The sequence below is a fragment of the Doryrhamphus excisus genome, linkage group LG22, assembly GCF_037039965.1.
Source record: "Doryrhamphus excisus strain RoL-2023G ecotype Guam linkage group LG22, RoL_Dexc_Guam_v1.1, whole genome shotgun sequence".
NCBI classification, from domain to species: domain Eukaryota; kingdom Metazoa; phylum Chordata; class Actinopteri; order Syngnathiformes; family Syngnathidae; genus Doryrhamphus; species Doryrhamphus excisus.
The window spans coordinates 12,384,844-12,409,570 of NC_136378.1; the positions used below are offsets into that span (position 1 = coordinate 12,384,844).

General features: G+C 41.0%; 1 protein-coding gene across 6 annotated transcripts in view; it reads left to right on the top strand.

The window, feature by feature from the left end:
- The window catches only part of il1rapl2 (interleukin 1 receptor accessory protein-like 2), a 205,845-nt gene that overhangs the window by 4,029 nt on the left and 177,089 nt on the right, over window positions 1-24,727 (top strand). For 4 of the 6 annotated variants that reach the window (XR_009120848.2, XM_058062857.2, XM_058062858.2 and 1 more), the window contains exon 1: window positions 22,589-23,576. Coding sequence is in view for 3 of the 6 variants with exons in the window: in XM_058062857.2 (XP_057918840.2) it covers window positions 23,469-23,576 (108 nt within the window). In the remaining 3 variants the exon portion in view is untranslated. Of the gene's footprint in view, window positions 1-19,638; window positions 19,909-22,588; window positions 23,577-24,727 lie in introns of those variants that run through there. The other 2 variants (XM_058062860.2, XM_058062863.2) reach the window with 1 other exon arrangement.

Genomic DNA, 24,727 nt, shown 5'->3' on the forward strand with positions numbered 1-24,727 from the left:
GTGATTGGGAAATCTTGTTAGATAATGATTTACATCAAAAACATCCTCCACACTATATGTCTGTCTTTAATCCTTTTGATTCAAAGGCAACACGCTCTCATGCTCGGCATTTCCCTTGAGATATTTTTGCTTCTTCGGCACACATTCTCTCTGGTGACAAATCTGATAATGAGCCCTTGGTGCCAACATGATGCACCACGTGGACAACACAAGCTCGCATATCTGGTGTGTGTGTGTGTGTGTGTGTGTGTGTGTGTGTGTGTGTGTGTGTGAAAGAAGACATCAGATTTGCACATTGTCCATTCCTCCATAACAAGCCTGGGTTGACAGACACAGTACTTGCGTTGTTTTCAGGTATGTTATAGCACTTATTAAGATGACCACTGATCTCAACGCTTCAAGGAAAACTGCACTTTTTGGAATTATTTTTGAGCGATTACTGTCATAATTTCAAATTTTTTACCTCATTATTAACCTGAAGGCTAAGGTCCAGTGACACCCACCCCCTTCAGATCTTGCTTGGTTTCATCCACATCACATGGTGGACTTTTGATCACATTTGGGGGTGCGAGTATCACGCCTGTAGAGGGGGCCCGTCTGCCATGTGCTGACCTGATGAGGATTTAGTGAACACTGAGCATTAGTAAAAAAAATAAATAAATAAAAATAATATATATATATAATTTTTTTTTCTTTCCCCCTACGGCACCCCTTGCAGAATGTCGCCCTTGGCAATTGCCCATATGGCCCATAGCTAGAACCGCAACTGCACACAGACACATTCATGATACCATGTATTACAGTATTTTGCCGTTTGTACATTGATTTGACATAGCAACATAGAAACAAACACTATGCAAAGCGTTACATGCTGCAGCAGTGGTGGCAGCGCCGATGTTACCTTTTCGGTAGTTTTGTGATGCACTGTGGATGAGTGTGTGATGAAGCTAGCTGCTAGCCGGCAATCAGCTCCGCCCCCACTGCAGCATCCAGCACAAGCATGTCTGCCGTGTGTCGGACTTCCTGTCTTGTGATATGCACCCTGCAAAAAATGTCTCACTGGTGGTTTGTGAGCAAATGGAAGCTGATCCCCATGAAGGCAGTAAAAAGACGGTAAATCAACCATTAATAATTCATCAGCATCCATTATTTTAATCAATATCACATTTTTCATGTAATGACATTATATAAGCTTTCACTCATGCATGGCAGCGTTGCTTCAACTTCACTGTGAGCTTCTAATTTAGGGGCCGCTGGGTGTTTAGCAGTTTCTAAATTGAAAATCTACTCATCAAAATCTGTGCTTTACACTCAAGTTGCTGACATGTAGTTATACAAATACTTTTATTTGTATATCAGCATGTTTACATGTTAAATGCTCTAGCAACGTATTAGTTTGATGGCCATATTAAATACAAATTGACACTTTGGCCTTTTGTTTACTTTAATTTACTAAATTTCAATCTATGACTTTACCACTGAGAGATTGGAAAATGATTTCTGTCGGATGGAGAGTGGACAGCACATAAAGAAATATGATGAAAGATGAGGGGGGGGCTGAGGTGATGGAGAGTGAAGTATTCAGTAAAGGCCAGTGACAATGAAAGGAACTGGAAGGCAAAAGGGCAAAAGGTCAGGGATTTACAGAAATGATAATGGTGGCAGATGATGTGTCTATTTTAAAATGAATGAACATAAATAGTTCATATATATATACATATATGATATACTATATAGAATAGAATCATATGAAAAGAAAGAACAAGATTGAAGTGAAAGTAGTTAGTTGGAGGTCAATGGGTCGCAGTGGTGCTGGAGCCAATCCCAGCTGTCTTGGGGCGAGGGATGGGTACACCCTGGACTGGTGGCCAGCCAATCACAGGGCACATATAGACAAATGCACGGGGAGAACATGCAAACTCCACACAGAGATGGCCGAGGGTGGAATTGAACTCGGGTCTCCTGCAGCCCAGCTACATTTTAAAACACTGAAATAAGTTTAAGGCTTAAGCTTAGCTTCCTTTGTTAGGAATTCAAGAGATGAGGGTTATTGTAGCTTATTCCTATCCACTTTTATTGCAAATGCTGATCTGAAATCGGAGGACAAGCAAGCAGCAGCGTTTTGGAGGCGTAGGAGTGAACTGGCGAAGCAGCCAAGAATAGAAAATAGATGTTTGATGGGCAGCTCAATTACTTGTGTTTCTTTGCTATTGGCTAATAGCTGGGCTGTATTGAAGAAAACTGTTTCACTTTGACCAGTTTTGTCATGTCTGAGACATTTAAGCTCAGCATGTATAGCGCATACAGTCAATTGATGGAAATTCCTTCCATTCTTAATTATAAATACTGTATATTGGACAATGCATAACCTGAAATGAACCACTGTCCAAAACAGCACATAATAGTGCAGACTTGGGAGGAGCTCAGAAGAGCAGGGATATAGTCGTAAATTTCATTTAGTAGGAAAAAAGGGGATTTTCCTCAAGTACCCCCAAAGATATTAGTTCTTGCATGTGTGCTTCCTATCGATTTAGACTCCGGGCTACAAACCAGTCAGCTACCATGCTTCTGAATAAAATAAATCCGGCCTTGGAGGCAAGGGCTCCTGACACAGAGCTGTCATATCCTCTTACTCTCTACCTCCTTTACACACCCACACACACACGTACACACACGTACACACACAGCAAAGATGAACAAACACACAATGGCGTACATCCTCTTAGCCATGCAACTGCGGCGGCAGCTTTGAATGATAAATCACACCTGAACTGAACTCTCCTTCTACGCGTGCCGGGCGTCTGATGATCACAAAAACATGAAAGTGTTTTATTTTATCAATTCATTACATGATCTGTTGCTCCTGCGGCAACAAGGACACACACACGTATACACAAACGTATACACGCTAACCTGGTGAAAGGCTTCAGGCAAAACTACCCCAAAGTGTCACAAATATTTTTGAAGAGAGAGAAGTGTACTCAACACTGCTGATGGGTCCCATTTGTGCATGATGTCGTTTCTGCATAAGACAACAGCGGTGGCCTGCGGGCTGGATACGGCCCCTGCCTCTGATTAATCTGGCCCTCCAATTAACTTCCACTTTAAAATAGTCATCCCTCGTTAGCCATATTATAAGACTCACGCTGACATCATCAATACTTCTCGTCCCTTCTCGTCACGATGGAATCAAAACACACATGCAAATGTCAATACATCAAAGCCGGCAAAATGATTGCATTTGTTCCTAAGTAATCATGCTTTTAATTGATGTATTGATCATCATGACAGGCCTACGTATCGTGATACCGGGTTTTCTGGGTAGTCTGGCGTCCGTGGACATTCCAAAACATCCATGCTGGGCTAATTGGAGGTTTTAAATGGTCCATGTGTAAATACCGTATTTTCTGGACTATAAGTCGCACAAGGCCAAAAATGCATAATTAGGTTAAAAAAAACATACAAAAGTCGCATTTTTTGCAGGTAATTTATTTTATAAAGTACTTGACCAAAACAGACATTACGTCCTCTTGGAAGGCAAGTTACAACAATAATGAAAGAATGGAGAACAGGCCGAATAGGTGTAAGATATGCTAACACAATGCTTATTCAGCTACACAAAAAATAAACACGAACAGAAAAGGTGTCCAGGGATTATGTAACATAAATCGCTCTGGAGTATAAGTTGCAGGGACAGCCAACCTATGAAAAAAGTGTGACTTATAAAAAAAATAAAAAACAAACTATGTTAGGAAAGCAGGAGGTGAACAAATGTAACAGTTACTGACTGTAAAAGTACCAGATGGAGGGGTAGAATTTAATAAGCTTTGTGTTCAGAGGTTTTAAGATGAATGCAGCATTGTGACAGTTAATCCCTCAGCTATAAAACACTCGGGCCTATTGTGAGTTTACATGACAGAATGCCAAATGTGGGCCTGTTACCTCCATACTGTGGCCAACAATAGCCTGTACATGTGAAAAGGACATAAATGGAGCAGGTTTTAACGTAATCCAGAAAACATACTGTGACGCATGCTGTCAGTCAAATTCTAATCACATCCTCCTCTGTTTTATTTCATCATCCAATTCCTGTTTGAATTGTTGTTTTGCATCACATGTGTGGAAAAAAGTTACGTATATAAAGGTTTTACATGCAGAATTAAAACATTTTATTCTGTAATAAACGGGAACAGAGGTAAAGAACTTTGATCAATTCGATTTTTCCAAAACTTCAAAGCAGGCGTGTACGTGACTGTGTAAGGAAATATTTTCCTATTACTACAGTAGCCTTGTTAATCAGTATGTTTTTTTTTCTCCAGGGGTAGTTAAATGAATGATTTATTCAGCAATATACATTTAATTTAAATTTAATGTGCGAATACGCACATCCTAAAGAGTGTTTCCACAAAAGTACAATACCTGAAGTACTCCAGGCACGCGGCCAGAGGGAGTCTTTAACCTCAACTCATAATTATAGCAGCAGCTTGCTGTGTCAAGCCCTGCCATTAAATAACCCGGCAGACCATCAGCCTCAGCAGATCGGATGTTTACATTTGTGTTGTGCACTCAGCTTTTACCCTTTTAAATCAATTTTTCTAAGTTCGGTGATATTTTTCCTCCAACACCCATAGAGGCATTCAATAAAACATTTACTCCAAGGATATGTAGAGATTTATTGGTGGCCAGAAGATAAATTCAAGTTCAAGCATACTCTCTGAGAGAACTGGTTTAACCATCTAGTCCTCTGAAAACCACCTGGTCTATGATGCACGGGACTATATTGTGTGTGTAGCACAAGTGATATGCTGTGTTGTGCTTGAACAAGGTCATTTTTCTAACGGCTTTGAACTGAATGTATTTGAAATTGTGAATTTGAATTACTCGACTTGTTTGCAACTGCATTAGCAAGCATAAGAGAATAGCATTTCTTAAAAGGGACCAATCGTGCTCATTTTCGGCACTTTGTATTGAGTTTGTGGAGTAGTGACACACAATAAGGTCCCACATAGAAAACTTTCTAGATCTTCCAGATTCGCCACTTATTCTGCAGTATTTCAATATGAAGCACAATTATGAGACTGTCATAGTGAAACTGTACAATTACTTGCTGAAAGCGGACACAATTGACGAGAGGGGTCTGCATAATGAAAAGTCAGGAGAACAACTTAAACAGTCTGCATGAACTAGCCGACACGTGTGCATTTGCCAATGCTAAGAATGAGAATACCTGCGACAGAATTTGTGAGCGAGGAGTGCACATGCAAGTGAAGTAGCATCAAGGCTACACACGTTGTGACACACGTTAACAAAGATAATAAACACGGCCATGCACAGACAAAAATGCTAAAGGCACAACAATAAGGACATTATGTGAGCAAGTCTGGATAGAAATGCAACAAATGTGGATGAGTGTTGGCCGCATCTGTCGGAAAGGAGGACATTTTGCTGTGGTTTTAGTCCCATGTGATTATGGAAGTAACTGCACCTTATGAGCGAGAGGACGACAGCCAAACACACAAGTTTCTCGGTGAAATCACAGATGCGGGACATTCAAATGATACATGGTACCATATCACAGATGCGGGACATTCAAATGATACATGGTACCATATCACAGATGCGGGACATTCAAATGATACATGGTGCCATAACACTGACGACACACTGAAAAGAAATACACTTGAAATGGACACAGGCCCAGACATGAGTGTCATTTTGGAGAAGATATAAACTATACGCCACAACTGAAGACTCCCTTGAGTATGCTGAACAGCCGGGTAGGGTACGTGGACTATGGACCTTATAGCAACAACAAGGACCAAGAAAGACGTCTGGGTTCAAACTCATTCATTCATTCATTTTCTACCGCTTATTTTCACGAGGGTTGCGAGGGTGGAATTGAACTCTGGTCTCCTAGCTGTGAGGCCTGCGAGCTAACCACTCGATCGCCGTGCAGCCCGGGTTCAAAGTCAATATGATAAAAGTCTGACTTACTACATATAATACTATATATACTACATGCACTACTATATTACATGAAAGTGAGTTACTACATATACACATGATTTTTATGTATATTTTTTGGTGGTGACTCATAGCTTTGTCGTCTTCTCGTTAATTAAAAAAAAAAAAAACATCCATTGCTGGTGAGTGTACTTTGCTTAAAACAATAAAAAAAAAAAAAAAATGTTTTGTCAGAAAAGGTAATACAAATATCAAACTCTTGAGAAATGTTAGCAATAACCAAAGGAAGTTATATCTTAAATCACTTGAAATAGTTTAGTGTTTGTGTTTAATTACAACACCTATGGAGCAAAGATTATTGCTTTGTTGCCATTTCCCATCAGGGATCATTTAAGTTTCTTCTCACCTAGCATCCAATACGTGTTCTACCGGTTCAGGATGGTGACCTGCTGTTCCTCCGTGACAGTTTTAGGCTGACAGCAGGGATGTCAAAGGTCTGTTAATGGTTTGACTTCCAGCTGCTGAAGTTCGCCCTCCTTGTCATCTCCTTCTCACACAAAGTGAAATATTAGTCATTAAAGAGCATTGCTCACTTTTATAGCAAAGACATGCCGCAGTCCCAACTTTACTGAGTACAGACGGCCCTCATTTATCGCGGTTAATTGGTTCCAGACCCAAGGTGAAAAGCCAATTTCCACCAAGTAGACTATATTAATAAATCTAATATTTTCATAGTTGGAGCATAGAAAACCTGTTTATAACTTTCTAAATACTGTTTTGACCGTTATTAGAGAGTTGTAGACATGAAATAACACCCCTATAATCACCTTTACACTCATATTAGTGAATATAGTAGATATTATCAGTGATAAGTCACTTTGTCAAGTTAGTGACTATATTAGATATGATAAGTGATAAGTCAGCATTGGGAAAGTTTCCCATATTTCCCTTATCATCCACCCTTAAATGGTCCCAAAGAGTGATGTCATTTTGCTTAAAAATGGACATGCAAAACTGAAACTCACAGAAAAGCAGAAAATCAAGTATTAAATAGATTTTTTTTTTAATAACCCTTATGTTGTTCCACTGCTTGTTCTGCTTATGTTCAGGGATGCTTAAACATGAGGGATCTGATCGATGTGGCTATGTGAAAGACATTTACAAGGGAATCACAATTATCAATGATAAAAAAGCAAATATAATACCTGGTACAAAATTAATTTGTTATCCAAACATTTTCTCACAAAGGTTGGATTTTCTGACCTGCCATTTATGCCAGAAATATCCTCCAGCCACTGGAGAACCGCTGCTATAACTTTGCAAACCAAGGCGATTTGTGCAGACGGCACCTTGCGACTTAAAGGGGAGGAGCCTGGCCTATGATGGCCTGTAAGGACCTATGAGGACTTGGCGGTCATCATCTCAGTGCTTTACTTTGACATTCACAGAGCCAAGCAGTGCTGTAATATTCAGAGAACTGTGTCTGAGGTTTCTACTGTGTACTTGTGTCTCAATGTGTGTGTTCATACAAATACAAATACAGAATTACGTTTCAATCTCAATATTTTCCATCTACTATTTGTGATTAAGAGATTGAAAACAGAGAATGTTTATTTTGCCACAGAGGAAAATAATGTAGGTCTACAAAAATACATAAAGCCGCATGATGTAAACATAAATTCAAGTTGTACTAGTTGACTATCATTTGGCCATGAAGCGTCTTTTCTGGTGTAATATGGTTTTTAATTTCATACACAAATAAAAGGGAGAAACACAATTGTTTTCCCCATCCGTTCTTATTCTATACCACTTGTCCTTATAGGATCACAGATATGCTGGAGCCTATCCCAGCTGTCTTTGGGCGAGAGGCGGGCTACACCTTGGATTGGTCGCCAGTCCATGTTTTACTAATATTAAGCTATTGTGAAATTCAAAGCATGAAGTAGACAAGAACGATTATTTGTTTTATTTTGGAGAAAGTGTTTACTGTGTGAAATGCGTCCAATGAGTAGAAAAGGCTTGGAGTGTTCAGCTGCCAATATTGGCATTGATTGATTGTGGTATCTTTAATGAAGTGTTTGACTAGATCGGATTTCTGTAAGAAAGCCAATATCGAGTGAGTGCAGTATATGTCATACGGCTCAGTCCCTGTCTCAGTTTTTCTTTTTGGGGATTTTTTGGAGGTGGAATCAGTTTCCACTTGAATCAGAACAATACAATCATGGCTTCATCACCTTCTCTGCCCGGACTCAATCTTGGCCTGCTGCACAGAGTCAAATTACTAAACAAGAAGCTGTCTGGAACCTTAGCTCTACAATAATTATTACCTGTGACTCGGCCGGGTGACAAAGTACTGCAGTACTGCTGTAGGAGTATACAGGCAACCCTGGCATATACAGGCATGTTTTGTGTCAGTGTTTCGTGTTTACAAGTGAAGTCCCATATATTAGGAATGATCCATTCATTCATTTTCTACCACTTTTTCCTCACGAGGGTCGCGGGGTGCTGGAGCCTATCCCAGCTGTCTTGGGGCGAGAGGTGGGGTACACCCTGGACTGGTGGCCACCCAATCACAGGGCACATATAGACAAACAACCATTCACACTCACATTCATACCTATGGACAATTTGGAGTCGCCAATTAACCTAGCATGTTTTTGGAATGTTAAAGTCAGGTTAAAATCTGAGTTGATTAAGTTAAGAATAGATTTTGTGCTTTTTGCAAGAAAACATAATGTGAAAGTCAACATGTTATAATTGCTGCCTGAAGTATTTACAAACTATTTTGTACAACCAAACAGATTAGGTCTCCCATCACAAAGGTTTGCTCCTTAAAGATGCAATTAGTTAAAGACTGATGTGTTTAAATCTCAGGAGGACAACATGCTGACTTAATTGATGTAGTCGATGATCTCTCGCAATGCAGGGGTTAAATGAACATCTGGCCCGACTGTTGCTACTTTCTACAGGCAGCACGGAAATGTCAAACATATATTATGTTGTTTTACAAAGAAATAAAATATCTTGTGACTGCAGGGGTCATGTTCATTTCACGGTCATCTTATTTTCCTGCATATTTGATGATATCTTACATGAAATAAACATCTCTATCAGATCCAACACAACCAAAAGAAAGCACAAACTATAAATTATTTACAGCAAACATCACAAAAATTTAATGTGAACACCCTCTTCTTTTCTGCTTTCTCACTTTCTCGTCCTCGCCTCTTTGACTTGCTCTTATCTCGGGAGTACCTACAAAATGATCTGTGATTTTTGCATTTGATGATGGATAAAAAGGTAGCTGAATGAGACGGGGGACCGTGAGTAAACCGTGAGATCTGAAAGACGGTGAAGGAGAAAGAAGCCACATAATTGTGGTAAATTTTAGTACACTTAATAGAATAATTTGACAAATAGAGCAAAAAGGCACAGTGTGAAGAGAAAAACCTGACATGTTGATACTAATATCGAATAAGATTTTTCTCGAAACACACATTTTTTTAGCCTTTTTACAAAATAAACAAAAAATGTATCAAAGTGGCTGCTTGCAGTTTGGACACCGCCACAGTACATTATTACATCATCGCATGGGTGGAAAATCCAAGGATGAAATGGCCTACTGCCAATCATACAGTCAATTATGATCAGATTTGAATACTAGACATACAGTAGATCCTCGCTATTCGCAGGTATTCAACGTTGATTTTATTTTTAAATTCCTGACTGAAAATCTGCTTTGCCTGCACAGCTTCTGCCCGCAGCATCACATTCAAATGTGCACTCACACTGCGACACACACTCTTATATGCACATGTTTGATTCAATTATGTAAATGTTGTAAAGCATGTGCTTGTCACATTGCAAGTCAGAAAGGTGGAAAGTTAGAAAAGGTGGTCGAGAATGTGGGAATGTAGGACAGGCAGTTACGACTTAGTAACCCCAAAGAGTACTTGAATTTGTGACTGCAATTCCAGACGAAAACACTGGGGGGAGTGTTTTCCTGGGCATGAGCAACCACAATTGTTGGCTAGGTAATTACTGTAATTTCTGGTGTATGAAACACAGACGTTTAAGCCACACCCACTATATTTAAGGAGAAAAGGGAAAATCACAGTAGGTCTTGACTCATAACAGTCCGACTCAGTGTCATCTTACACGGAACGCTAAAATCACCACACAGCAACTTAACAATTAACATTTAAAGTTAATAGTTAACAAGTTCAGATCAACAAATGTTAATTTTGATTTTATCCATTACTGGAAAACAATGACGGCATTCATAAAGCCGTTTTTTAATAGTAGTGAACAATGGACTGGACTGAAGCGACCTCCGGACTATTGATAAAGTATAGACATTTCAAAGTCTGTAACAGCTTTGAAACTGTCATCCTGCGGAATCGAGTGCCGAACAACACATCCTACACGTGACTGACTCACTGGCCATGCATTTTTAATTGAGTGCGGCTGCTAATTAACCCGAAGAAAGTAATAAGGGCCAGCTAAATTGATAATAAAGGTGAGAAAGACTACTCAATTCAAGAAAGACCTCATCGCCAAGTCTTTGTGGCGTGGTTTTGCTGTCTATTCGCTTCCTTATTCACAAACACATGAGTCACTAGTGCTCAGTCTTGGAGGAAATACTCCTTAAACATGTTTATTTCTGGCAGTTGCTGGGTAGGAGGCTCATCTTAACAGCTTAAAATGAGAGTATGGCCAAGAGCCAAGCCACTCGCTGTAAGTAATCAGCAGCCTGTCTCTCGCTATGATTATCACTTTGTTATTGAGTCATTAAATACTGAAGCGACAGCTAACATCTTCCTGTGTGGATCAGGAGAAGAAAGTCTCCACGATACAGCGACTACGCCAAATGCTGTAGAAACATGATACTAGTGTGTAAGGATTTTAAAAGCGTACAGTAGCTTGGAGAAATGATGGAAGTGCAAAATGGTACAGACTGGTTATACAAGAGCACCGTTGCTAAGTGGTTGTGCAGACGAGGCAAGAATCCCTTGGATCAAAAGACAAAATGTATTTTTTCTTGTGTCTCAGATTGCTGTGTGTGTGGGGGGGTGTGGGTGTGGGGGGGGTGGTTATCCACACATCGGAAACCAGTGTGGGCTTTAAACACTCAGGGCTATTCCGGCTTTCCTCTAGTGTCAGTATCGTACGCGTGTGTGAGCACGTGGGTGTGTGCAGTGGTTTGTAAGCGAGAGTGTGTGGGTGTGTGTCAGCGAGAGGGGGTGTGAACAGGACTTCTCTAAATGAGGGGAAGACTAAGAGCTCAGAAGAGAGCTGCAGAAAAAGATCTACCCTGCCTTCACTTTCCACTCTTTTCTCCCCATTACGGCATTAAAAAAAAAATGTCCATCCACACCACTTGAGAAACTAGAAAGCAGTGCAGACATCGGCCGCACTGTAAAGATTATGTGCTGCATATCAACACAGAAGATGAGAGGAGTGATTTGAAAACTAGGCCTTTTTGTGATATATTCTTTTCAGAAGCCAAACTCTTTCATTAACTGTCCCCAGAAATTAGCTGGAACTTTCCTCAGCACCGAAATCCGACCCGAACTCAGCTCAGGACAGGAAGTGTTACCTGAGTCGCCATTGCCGGACTTCACTGCTTATGGGGGTGTCATACAACTTCATGTCCAAAAATAGCACAGACTGTATTTCCATACAACAGACACATCTTTATACTATTGTTTCAAAAACCAGCAGTAGTCATGAGAACATGACAGACCTTGTGCATGTTATTAAAATGGAACTCATGTTACATTAGACAGTCAAGCACTGGAAGAGTGCAATAGAATTGCAGGGGGGAGCATGGAGGTATTGAGGGAAGAGCAAAAGCTTTTAGAAGAGCCTTCAGGGGCGCTCCAGATAGATCCCTCCTTAACAAAGCAGGATGAACAAGTGGGAGAAGAATTGCACTTCAAAGTACTAACTCATCTGAGAGCCCCGTGTGTGAAAATGTACAGCGCACTTGCAGGCCCCTTTGTTATCGGTACTATGGCGCTATGATGTAATCACACCCAACAAAAGCTCTGCTGTGAACTCTGCTTTTATGGTTATGATCACTCAATCCATCCTCGTCCTCATTAGGGTTACAGATGAGTTGGTGTTGATCACATTTGACTTTGGCCTGGTTGAGAGCCAATTGCATTTTTTCAGCCAATCAGATTTCAGCGTCCATGTGTTGTCATGTCAGTCTAATCTAAATCAGGATGGCCAGCCAATATCACTTAAATACCATAAACAACGGGGATGTTTCTTTCATCAGGGTTCCAATTTCTCCTCATTGGGCCAGCTAGCTTGCCTACAGTAACGTCAGCATTTTCCATCCTCTGGTTAGTTGATCAGAGCAAAACTGTTATGCTGACAATGCCTGACAGAGGCAGAGAAATTGACATTTTGTGAGTAGATTTATTTGATTTAAAATATTGATTCTGAACCCATTATCACCAACTGTTTCATTTCGGCTCGTTACGTTTGGCTGACCACCAATTTTACAAGAACAGTTACTAGGAATGCTCAGTTGCTACAAATATAAAATGAATGGGAACCGAACTCATGGCATTCCTACAAATATATGAAAAAAACTGTCCGACAGGCATATAATATTTGATGTTGTTGTATCTCTTTATGTTTAAGACATAGCAAAATCCCATAAAGGCAAGTGACGGTAAGGACTTTACACATTTTATTTCCAGCTGACTGTCCTTGAAGTACCGTGTGAGTCACTAAAAAGTGCACCTGGAGTTTTGAAGTCTCTTAGCCGTCCCTAGCGCTACTTTCATTTGGATAAGTGGGTGTTCACTTGTTATCCAAGCTACAAAGTCTGTGTGGGAGCAGAACTATTGGCAGAAAGCAACACCATGAGAAGGTTGCCTTTACTTTCTCACTTAGTGTCTAAATTAATCCACGCTCAATAAAAATATAAATGCAACACTTCTGTTTTTGTTCCCAATTTTCACGGCTGAATTCCAAGATTTAAAACTTGTTCTACCAATTTCTCTTGAATATTGTTTACAAATCTGTCAGTCACTTATCTTTTTTCGGAGATCCATCCACCTCAGAGGTGTGGCATATCGAGATGCTGGAGGTCAAGCTCATAAAGTCAACCATGGCTACACGAGTTGCTGATATTCTTCCTGCATTGAGCGCTACAGTCGGAGTGTTCCTTCCCACTCCCTTTCCCTCCAGGCAGGCCCTTGCAGCCGCCTCACAGGAGACAGATCGGTGTATTGTGTTTCGCCAGGCTTCTCCATTTCTGGCCAAGAAGGACCATTGAGATTGATTGATGTGGCAGACACTAAGTGAGTCTTTGTATCTTTTCTTTGGTGCTCCTTGTCCTTGTGCCAGAGAGACAGCTCACCATATAATCAATCTTTGGCAGGCTATGATCCTCCATTCTGGAAACATGTACAGCCCAACAAACGACATTCATTGCCTCCATCTGGCAACTTGTGATTGCTCGAATACTTCAACATTGCTTAGTTCTTCACCTCACAGGAGTTCAGAATTGTTGATGGCCAATACTCTAAAACATACAGGCGGTGATTGCAGATAAACCAGGAGGATTCCAAGTACAACTTTTTTCTTTAGGTGCTCGCTGAGTTCCGTCTTGTTACTAGCAAAGTAAAAAAACCCAAATGGGTTATTCTTGAGAATTCAAGTAGAGCTGAGCTTTGTGCAGAGTGATATTTTTTTCCAGATAAATCATTGGCACCTTGAATAGAAAGACATTTAATAAAGCTGCGTTTTATTATTGAGAGCTATGAGGGGAGCTTTAATAAGAGTCTATGCTCCCTATTGTACGTGAAGTATCACTCTGTGAGTGTATGTGTGTTTCAGACAGCAGGGAAAAGCTGTTGTGTGTGTGTGTGTGTGTGTAAAAACGTGCTTCAGTTTTTATTCAGAATGTTAATATAAATGACCATGGCTAGAACACATTAATTTGTTTTCCAGTACACATACAATAACGTGGAGGTGTAATTACACAAGAGTGAAGGGTATTCTTGGTGTGTGACAAACCGCGGCTGTTTTGCCATTGTGTATTGCAGTAATAGTTTTTTTCTCTGCATTATGCATTCCATCTACATAATAAAAAAGGTTTTTGCATAGTTCAAAGTGAAATAAATGCATCTGAACTTAACTAAAACAGCATGTTCTGTCGTCAAGCACAAACAATATAGGGACAAGAAAAGCTGTCCATATAGAAAACATTCATTCACTTTCACTTTCTAGCGCTTATCCTGTTCAGGGTCACGTGAGCTGGAGCCTATTTCAGCTGACTTTGAGCGAGGGGCCCAGTCAAGCACTAACAAACAATATACACTCAAGTCTCCATGCATGTACGGGGGGGGGGGGGGCATGGCTCTGAGGCGGTCATGCCCAGCACACTGACACGATACTGCCTTTACGTAATTTATGTAAGTAAACAATAGCAAAAAATACAATTACTGCAGATTTATCAATGTGACGTCAAAATTCCAAAATTGTCTTGATAATTAATAGTGAACCCCTAATAAAATGTACAGGTACTGTACCAGTAAATGATATTGTAAGATGGAATCAGAATCATGGTGTCAAAGTTTCACTCCACAGCAACTGTGGTGTGTTCAAGAGCTGTCAAACAAAGTGTTCTAAACTGAAGCAGAGAGGGAGCTTTTTGTTTCATTGTACCGCCGCTCATGTCGATAAATACAGTAAATAACAATACATTGGTCATTTTCTATTCCATCTCTCCCTCATGAAAGATTCTGTATTTAAACCAATTGATATGTGAATTGGTGATGCATTTCCTTTACGGACTGCATTTCTGTTAATTTCATCTCCTGCTGCTTCTTTCTCTTTTACTCCAAGGTTGCTTGACACAGAATGATCCCTCACCTCACCTGGCTGCCCAGCAATGCTTTTAGGGGGATGCTGGAAGCCACTGCGGAGGCTTGATGAATATAAAAGGAAAGCAAAATAGAAAATGGATGACAAGGCAAAGTGAGCTAAAAGCTAAAACAGCAAGTAGCCATGCTGGACAGCTGAGCTTGCAAGGATAGAAATAAAAGCCAGCAGTGGAAGGGGAAAAGGGGAAAGTATGAAGTGACAGAAGATATATTCAAATTTAGTTTAGTTGGGAAGAGACAAGCCAGGAAATATATTCATTCATTCATTTTCTATCGCTTATCCTCATGAGGGTCACGGAGGCGAGGTACGCCCTGGACTGGTAGCATAGGGCACATATAGACAAACAACCATTCACACTCACATTCATACCTATGGACAATTTGGAGTCCCCAATTAATTTAGGGTGGAATTGAACTCGGGTCTTCTCGCTGTGAGGCCTGCGCACTAACCACTCCTACTTGACAACTTAAGTTTCACAAACTCATGGGTAAAATAATAAGAAATGCAATCACATTGGGTCAGCAGCAATACACTGAAAATGGTTAACCATTGCTGAGGCAATTCATAAAAATACCTACAGACGTGGGTGTAATTTATCATGGACACAACAAAAGCGTACACATATTGATTATTAGTAAATTATTCTTACAGGCTTACACACCTTTTATCATCCATCACACATTTTTTTCCGTAAAAAGGAGGGTCATGATAGCGTCTTCAAAAACGCTCAGATGCAGAAGATTGAGCTGAGGCCATCAAGGAAGGAAGGAAGGAAGGAAGGAAGGAAGGCCTCAACTGAGCACTTTGACACATGCCTAATGGCGGCTTCATCTCAATGACTGCACACTGATTGCAGCATGGATCGGTGAACCCAGACCCAAAGGAAAAGTATCCATGATAAATTTGAATATTTGAAGAAGCCCTAAATCCACGGTCTTCACCCCAGACATTGTTAGGGTTCCGCTTTTGCTTAAAGCATACATTTGTTAATAAAATAACATTTGAGCAACATGGGCTCCATGCTCATGATGCATGTTAACAAACGTACCTAAATGGTGTAACGACGATGGTTATCATCTTGCTTTGGCGTGTCCGGTTCTCTGATTTGTGCTTAGTCAGTTTTGGTGAAGTAGTTTGTAAAATAAAATGCAACTTATACTCCAGTGTGACTTATGTTGTTTTCTACTTATTTATGCATTTTTGGCCTTGTGTGACTTACACTGCGGAGCGACTTATAGTCCAGAAAATACGGTATATTCCCTACTATATAAGATATAGTATACTAGTGGGTACCGTGGAGGCGAACCAGTGGGTGTTTACAACATGAATGCAGCTTTAATAAAATGAATGAGAATGGATATAGTGGATATAGTAAACCACAAGTGTATGACAGTGTCATGCCAGGAAGGGATCAGCTGATCTATCGTAGCTGTCAGTCTTGATGAAATCAGGTCAGGCTTGTCAGAACACGCACCATGCCACACACGGAATTGATAATATTTTCTGAATGAAAATTCTATTGTATTGTAATTCTGTGTCCTCTGAGGAGAAATCCTTCTCCCTAAATGGATCCAAGTGATTTATTGAAAGTGTTTGTGTGAGTTCATGAGAATGTCTGGGAGTCTGGAACCCTTCGGCTTCATTTGATTAAGTTAGATGACTCTCTGACAATGCTGGCATGTTGGAATAACCTCCTATCAGCTCTCATAGACCACACTCACCTGCAGTGCACTTCCTGTCTCGGGACATTGTGAGACCGGACGTGTAAAATGACTTTGATGACATAAATATTGTAGTTTGTAGTTCAATGCTATTTTCTGTGTAATATCACATTTGGGTTGACGCCACCTCATGTCGTGTGTTCCTGCATTTGGTTTTAAAAGGAAGTCCGAGTGTAGCAGAGACAAGAGGCCAGACTGCTGATGTCAACGCAGACAGGAAATAGCCTTTTATGGGCGCAGGGTAGGCTGGTGATGCCAAAACGCCCAACGCTGCTGATGCTGACGATAAGACTAACTCTGATTTCATCAGCATCAGGAAGACACCAGATACCAAGTGACAGGCTCAGAGGGTGACCAGCGGTTCTTCTTCTTCTTTTTTTTTTTTTAATGAAATGTGCAACACACATACTTTAAATATGCAAAATATAATCCTATCATCTTCTATTTAAAGACATTTAAATAATAAATCCTGACCTGTTTTTGAACTGATGAACTAACTTGGTTCTCGCTTTGAGTCAGAACTTAATGCCACTTAATTCACACGCTACGCAGTACATGACGGACATAAAATACAGTAATAAAAACACAAAATACAAGAATTAATTGAAACTAATAACAGAAAACACTAGTGTCATTTTCATAGGAGCAGATCTTTTTACCAGCTGTGTGCAGAAAGGGCAGGTGAGCTTGCCGATATGGTTTTGGGACTGGTTCGTCTGACACTAGCCTGTCTAGTTTTTGCCATAAGTAGTTTGTCGGTAGACCGAGAGTTGTCCTAACCTTTAATAACAGACCCGTTCTATTTATGCTTGTCATATTTAGCCAACTTTACATTCACCAGTTTACCGCAGATCATTTGTGACAATGTACTTAAAGATAAAGGACTTTTTAGGCGTAGGCGTAGTATCGAGGCAAACTTAACGGTGATTGCGGCTGTTTTACTTGATGCTTTGGGCTTCCTGTCATGGGAGAGGAGATCGTGGCTCGAAATTATTTTGTTTTCTAGGCTTTGTGTCCCAAAAAAATGCCAAATACATGGCTCACCACTAACCTGGTACGAAATTATTGTAACATGTTGGGGTAGAAAAGTGTTAAGAATAAATAAATGAAACTGAATACACAGTTGAAAACCTTCTTTAGATTCCACTTATGAATCATGTGCAAGGATTGTTAATGAATTGCAAACATAATATCTAATCCATGCAATATTTACAATTGGCATGTAGTGACAAGCCCTGCAGGCATATTTTCTGGCACACGGCTGGAAGGTTGTACACTTTGTAGAGTTGTGGTCAAAAGTTGCCATGCACTCTTGGGCATGATTGTCATATTAATTATGTGCTCTTAATAATTTATTTGAATTGTTCTTTTGCTTGGGGGATAATTATCCATAGTGATAAAAGCAAGAAATGGGCGATGTCAAGTTTTGATTCATTTCGGATTGACCAGACATTTGATGACTGTTGCTGGCAGAATTATTTCATTGAAATAGTCAACGAAAATTCTATAGTCTTTACGTTGGGGCATTTGGAGGGAATTTCCATCTTAATTTTAGTCTGCTTTAGCCATTCCAAAATGTGAATTTGTGATCATTGGCCTCTGGAACACTGAATTATGGCCAACTTTTCATCCTCTACGGTATCTGTTAGTTTGAGGCGATTTGAAAGAATCTGAACATGGTGCTCCTTTTATGATTCTATCCACTTTGCAGAGTCCAACGATACAACTAGATGTAACACAGTGCTAGCGCATGATGCTGCCACCGTACTCATCAGTTGGTTCAGTGTTAGCCTACTTTATACAGCCATGACCACACTCATGTCTTTGGCCATGACTGTACTTTTTATAATGGTCACGCAGCCTCAATCTTTATCTTCTCTGACCATAAAATGTTTTGTATGGCGAGCCCTTGCCATGTCTATATTTACTGCAGCAAATTGCACCTTTCTTGGAAAGGCCATCGCTTCTTTTTCTTTTCTCCGGCATTAATGGAGGATTATTGAGCAAAAGCCCAGAATGAAATTACAGTCTATAAATTCCCCTCAAGAATGAAAGTGAAAGTTAAGCTTGTGTGTGCGTGTGCGTGAGAGAAAGACAGAGAGAGCAAATGCATTTGTTGTGTGTTTGCCTATTGTCTTAGTATTTTTCCCATTTCAGTGTTGATACACTGATTGTGCTAAGTGAGGGTAGGGTGTGTGTCCACAAGGCATTTGAAGGCTGAGGAGGTACTGGACTGAAAGTGCTAATAGACTAAATCTAAAGGTGTAATCATATCTAACAGCACATCCGTCCACTCAAATGTAACACTGGCTTCACTTGGGACTGCCATTGGTGTTCTCGGTTTTCACTTCATGGCAGGCTTGAGCCTCTTTGGTTCCCAGGGTTGTTCCTTAAAGGGGACCTATTATGCTCATTTTGTGCCTTTTTGTATTGAGTTGTGGACTCCTGTAGAGCAGCTACACACAATAACCAGCACAGAAAGCTTTATAGTTCTTCCAGAATCTGCATTGCATTGATTTTGTGCTTTTTGCGAAAACTGTCTCTTTTAATGTTTTTTTTTTTCTAGTCGGGAATCAGGAACTCCAACCACTTGTGCAGTGGCGTCTTTAGGAATTGGAAACAAATGTGTTGTTCCCTTTTGTAAGCAGCACAGCAGCGCTTGGGGCAGGGCAGATACCCCCCCCCATCTGTGATGTCACAAAGGGGCAGTTTTACACACGCCTTCTGAAACTGAGCGTGTTGAGCCATCCCAAACGTCTTTCAGGACTCTCTTCCAAATGTGCAAACCTAATTTTCTGAAACTTGGCATCGTTTAACACGAGAATACAACATTCTGTCTACACTTACAGGTTAGAAAAGTGGAAAAAGCATAATCTGACCGGCTATTACTATAGATGCCAACACCACTCTGTTGTTGTTGAATGTATAATGTTCACAATTTTAATATCTATTTTTAAAACTAATAGTCATTTCTCAAATTAACCAATAGCTCATGTGATAACTTTGCAACTGAGTCTCTCTGTTTATATTCTTTGTCTCCTAGGGTTGCAAGGACAAGATCCAAAATCTTTTCTGCATGGTTGAGTACTTTGGCTGTCTGCTGGCCTCCGTCTAGGAGCAGCATGACACCAGAGTGAAGAAAAGGACCGGAAGGATCACCAGTGACCCTTCACATCTTTTTAGCCATCTGTTCAGGAGCTTTCACTTTTCGAAATGCGGCATGACTTCCGAAATCACCTGCACAATCACCGTGCCGTCGATGAGGTTCATCACAAAGAACGCCATGCGGTGCGACTGAATTCTCCGTCTAAAAGTAGGTGAATATTTCATGCTTGTTAAATTTGCATGATTTCACTGCACTTTGTTTTTGTGGGCACACTGGCACAATTTTGGTTGGGACAAAATACAAGATACATCTTACAAATGTCCGTAATTAATCTCTCTCGTCATTATGACTTATTTTATGTTGAATTCTTATCTGAAGTCTGAAAATGCTCCGTTCAAATGAGGTCTTTTTGGCAGACATCTCATCTCACCTTCATGCCAGGTGCTGATAACGCTTCCATCTGTCTCTGGTATGATACCATTACAGCAATAAATGTGTCACAATTTGTCTCAACGTGCTATGTTTAAGTCTCGCAGCATAAACACCAATAAGGTCTCTGATAAATTTGAGATATGATCTTGACACGAGCCTAAACTTGGTAACTGCATCTCAAATAGTTTTTACTTTCACGGGTTACCTTGTAGCTGTTGCACTTTTTTAATAGCAAGAATATATTGTGTACATTAACCCAGTTCAGTCCACGAGTTCCCCTTGGTCTCATTTTCGGAAAAGGATGGACAATACACATTTTTATGATTTGTTTGTGGCTGCATCATAAAATTGTCGACCGGAGAGTGACTTAATTCAGTACTAAAACCGCCGCACCTTCCCTTTTGTCTGAAAGACAGAGGGCCCTTTAATCTGTGCAGGGAGAAAAATGGGCTCGACCGTGAGACACGAGAAGACTCCACAGATAAAAAAAAAAAAAAAAGATAGTTTCTCTGCTGAGAATGCTTCACCTGGCCACTTATAACGACGAGCATCAGGACGATATATATAAATTAGGGGTGCTCCGATCGAACGGCCACTGCTCAATTAGTCCTTTCATTAACATGAAAGGTGCTATTTTCATCAGTGGTGCTAAGCTGATAGACGAGTCCCGGCATTTTGTCTCCTCTCCGGGATGCCGAGGGCAACTGATCTTTGTGCATGTATGCCTAATGGTAACCACTTGTCCACCGTGCGGCCCTACAACATATACAATGCAACTATGCGAGTGATTGATTGTGATTGTGGTTGATTTCACTCATGAATGATCAGTATTACCACCATAAAACCCTGATTGGAATATATATATGTGTGTATATATATATATTTGAGATTTCAATGTCCACCTGTATTAATGCAGGTCACTGCATTTCCTGAAGACCAACACAAAACCCCCTGAGTCAACTGTTCAGGCATCCTTCTATTTCCGAGTCACTTGTCCGTGAAGCGATACTAACAAGCAGGGATGGTTTTGAAATTGTTCTGGCTTTCATGATATAAACGACCATGAATTATTCTCCAGTGCTGCGGCTTGCATTTCTGTCTCCTTCAGCGTGCTCTCACTGCGCTGTCATTGGCAGCTTTTTAGTCCCTGTTCCTGCAATAATGGGGCGCGTTCACGTTTCCATCAGTCAGTCAAGGCCGTGATGTCGCAATGGCAGCTGAAGTGGTATGGCACCCCCCCCCACCCCATCCCAGACAAACTACATTGTCGCTGAAGATGCAAGTATAGAGAGGTGATTATTTCTTGGACAAAGTATTCATAGCACTTTCCTTTTCCCGCATTTTATGTTACAGCATTATTCCAAAATGTAATAGCATCTTATCAATACCAATATCATCTAATTCTTAAGAAATCTCATGTGCCTTTGCCATGAAGTTACAAATATGCAGTGGAACATACAGAAGAAAGCTTGTTTACAATCTTATAAATGAGTTTATCATTATTTTTTATTTTATTATGTCACGTTTTTGGTTCACTGTGTTGTTAGCTTGGCTTTGGTAATTTCCACCTCCACTGCTCTACTTCTTTCGGATGTTCTTATTGTATTATTGTGACACTTGCTGTTATTCTTCTATTGAAACTGTTGCACTTTGAGATCATTGGATGTAAAGTGCACTATAAAGTAAATGTATTATTTTATTATTATTATTATTATTCGAGCCTTTTAGTCATGACATTATCTGTTAATACAAGCGCTACTGAGTGTTCTTTTTCACTGACATAAGTGAGCCATCACATTAGAAATACTGAGGAGGTGCCTCAGTATGACTCAAACATGTCAACACCACCAGACTGAATACCATGTACATCAACAAGGTGATGGGTGATGGGTGTGCCAAGTCAGTCATAAAATCAAAACAATGAGGCAAGAAACAGATATTTAATGCAACTTTAACTTTAAAGTGTGCAATTATATTGAAGGATGTGATATATTCTTCATACTGTACCTCATATTCATTCCCCGTACAGCCAAAAGGGGGCAGCATAGTGGCACTTTTCAGGCAGAACCCCCCCCCCCCCATGCTCTTCTTCCCTTCTTACACTCCTGATCTTTTTTCCTACTTTCATTTATTTTGTGGCAAAAACTATTAGAATTCAAAAGTAACAGTAACATGTCCCCTCTCGGTGGCCCGAGTGGGTCCGCCTGTGCTGGAATGTGGTGCTGAAGAACAGCGTCCTCCTTGCGTGGGTGAAGATGCCCAGTGTTGCTGAGCCTGGAAAACATTATAGTGGATGTCCAAGAACCTACCCCGTTCTTATTGGGTATTCTTCTGTGGAGTCTTTTTACTTGACTTGGATGAGAACCCACACAAGACCTGAGGGGGGCGGGTGAGAGGAGGAGGAGGAGGAGGAGGAGGAGGAGGTAGAGGAGGAGGAGGCGCATTCATCCACCGGGAAAAGTGGAGGTGATCTGTCACATGAGCGGAGTCCCCCCCTTCCTCATATCCTCTTCCTCATCCTCTCTTCATCCCGGAAGGTCCGTTCTGTGGTGCGAGGACATCAACCAACCCTCTCAACCCCTCACCCGGTTCCTCCCCTCCCTTCGCCTCTCGGTGAGGAGAAGCAAGCAAAAGAAGTGACTCAAGCTTTAAAAGCTGTTCTATCATACTGCAAGGAGATGTTGTATTTTTTGTATATTTGATTTTTTCCACTCCAGTGGATGGACCCTAATTTGTGGACGGTGGAAGTAAAGTACCAACCAGACTGAGTGAAACAAACGGAACTTGTGGCGTGTCGTGTCCAAGCATGTCTTATTGGAGAGACATCACCGCCCATCTTTGCGTAAAAAACGACTTTTGTGCAAACATGCACATGTTTTGTGCAGCGGTCGTCTGTTTTAATCCTTGACTGACTTTTGGACATTTATTTCTGTCTTTTGAGCAACTTGGATTTGCGTGGAATATAACAGAAGTGGCGATACTCATTCAAGCTATCGATCCATGAATCGGCAGCGTATGCCTTCACTGACTCCAGATATTGACTGGTCAGCTGTGAGCAAGTGGAGATGCACTGATGAACATTGCTGTAACACTGCTCAAGTTATGTATTCGAACAAATTCACGCATCCGCGCTGCTTGTCATAATGAAGTGAAATGATTGTGTACAAACCACTCGTGTGCGTTTTTGGAATGCGTAAAAGTGAAGCGCGGACGGAGAAGTACTAACCTGGCTCCGTGATTGATCAAATTACATATTTTGAACATTTCCCACTGTTGATTTTGGCAGAGGACGAGGGGAGTCGATCTCCTGGAGGGAAAACTTGCCTGCAGCGGCGATGAGAGGAGAAAGGTTGGATTATTTGAACACTAGAACATTTTCACCGGGCCAAGCTTCTATCACTGGCATCGCTTTGGATACCGGACTAGAAGCTCTCAGAGAGCAGGTAAGAGGTGCCATTGTCCAAATTTACGCAGGGCTCATATGCGGGATACTTGACAAGGTGTGTGGGAGAGAGCGAGTGGAAGAGGGAGCATTCGTGATTTTACGCACGCAGGATCAAGGAATCATGAGTGGCAGTTTGTGTGGCAAGGATTGTCAACAAAAACGTTGATATGGTTTCTTCTGACTGTTTTAGTTCCCATCCATCCAGCTTCTGTGCTGCTTATCCCCACTGGGGTTGCGGGTACTGGAGCCTATCCCTGCTGACTTTGGGCAGGGTACCCTGGACTGGTGGCAAGTCCACCACAGGGCACATATAGACAAGCATTGACATTGGGAATGTGGGAGGAAGCAGGGGTACCCGCAGAAAACCCACGCAGGCACAGAAAGAGTGCAGTTTTAGTTCAGTGACTCATTTTGAGCTGTGTGTGTGTAAGGCGAGTGCCTCCAGCCGGACATCAAGGCTAGTTGGACGAGGCAATGATGATCAGCTTCATTTAACTTGTGTCCATCTATATTTACTATGATTTATTACCATTTTCTGATTTGTTGCATGTTAACTGAAATAAACCCAGCAACAGAAACAAAGCACCTTTGGGTGAAAGGATGCTTCTTCTGAATCCACTGTATAATTTTACCATTTGTTCAAGTGTCCCAAAATACAGGCGCTGTTTGTCTGAGTGCTTTACAGCCCAGCAGGTGTTTTCTCCCCCCCCCCCCCCCACTCTTCTATGTCCTCTTCTCTTGCAAGGAGAACACAGAACAGAACGTGTGTGTTGGTTATGTAAAGATGGCTTTGGAAGAGAGGGAGACCGATGCGTGTTGTCCAAATTGTGTGAGGCCGCTACAGCCACACTCGGGCAGGGATTCCATGTGTTTTGCAATGGTGGCTGCTTAGCAATAAGGCACAAGCTGATTATCAGGGTGGAAGAATTCTTAGTGTGTGTGTGTGTGTGTGTGTGCGTGTGCAGGAAGTCCTCTGTCTATGTCCAAGTTCCGTTGCTTTAATGTAAGTGGCGTTTTAGTGTGAATTACACACTGACCCTTCTGATGGCATCTTGAGCCTACAGTCGTCTCTCTTTTATAGCAGTTAATTGGTTGCAGACCTGACCGCACTAATTTAATTTCCGTGTCCCCTGATTTGTAGTAGGAGTT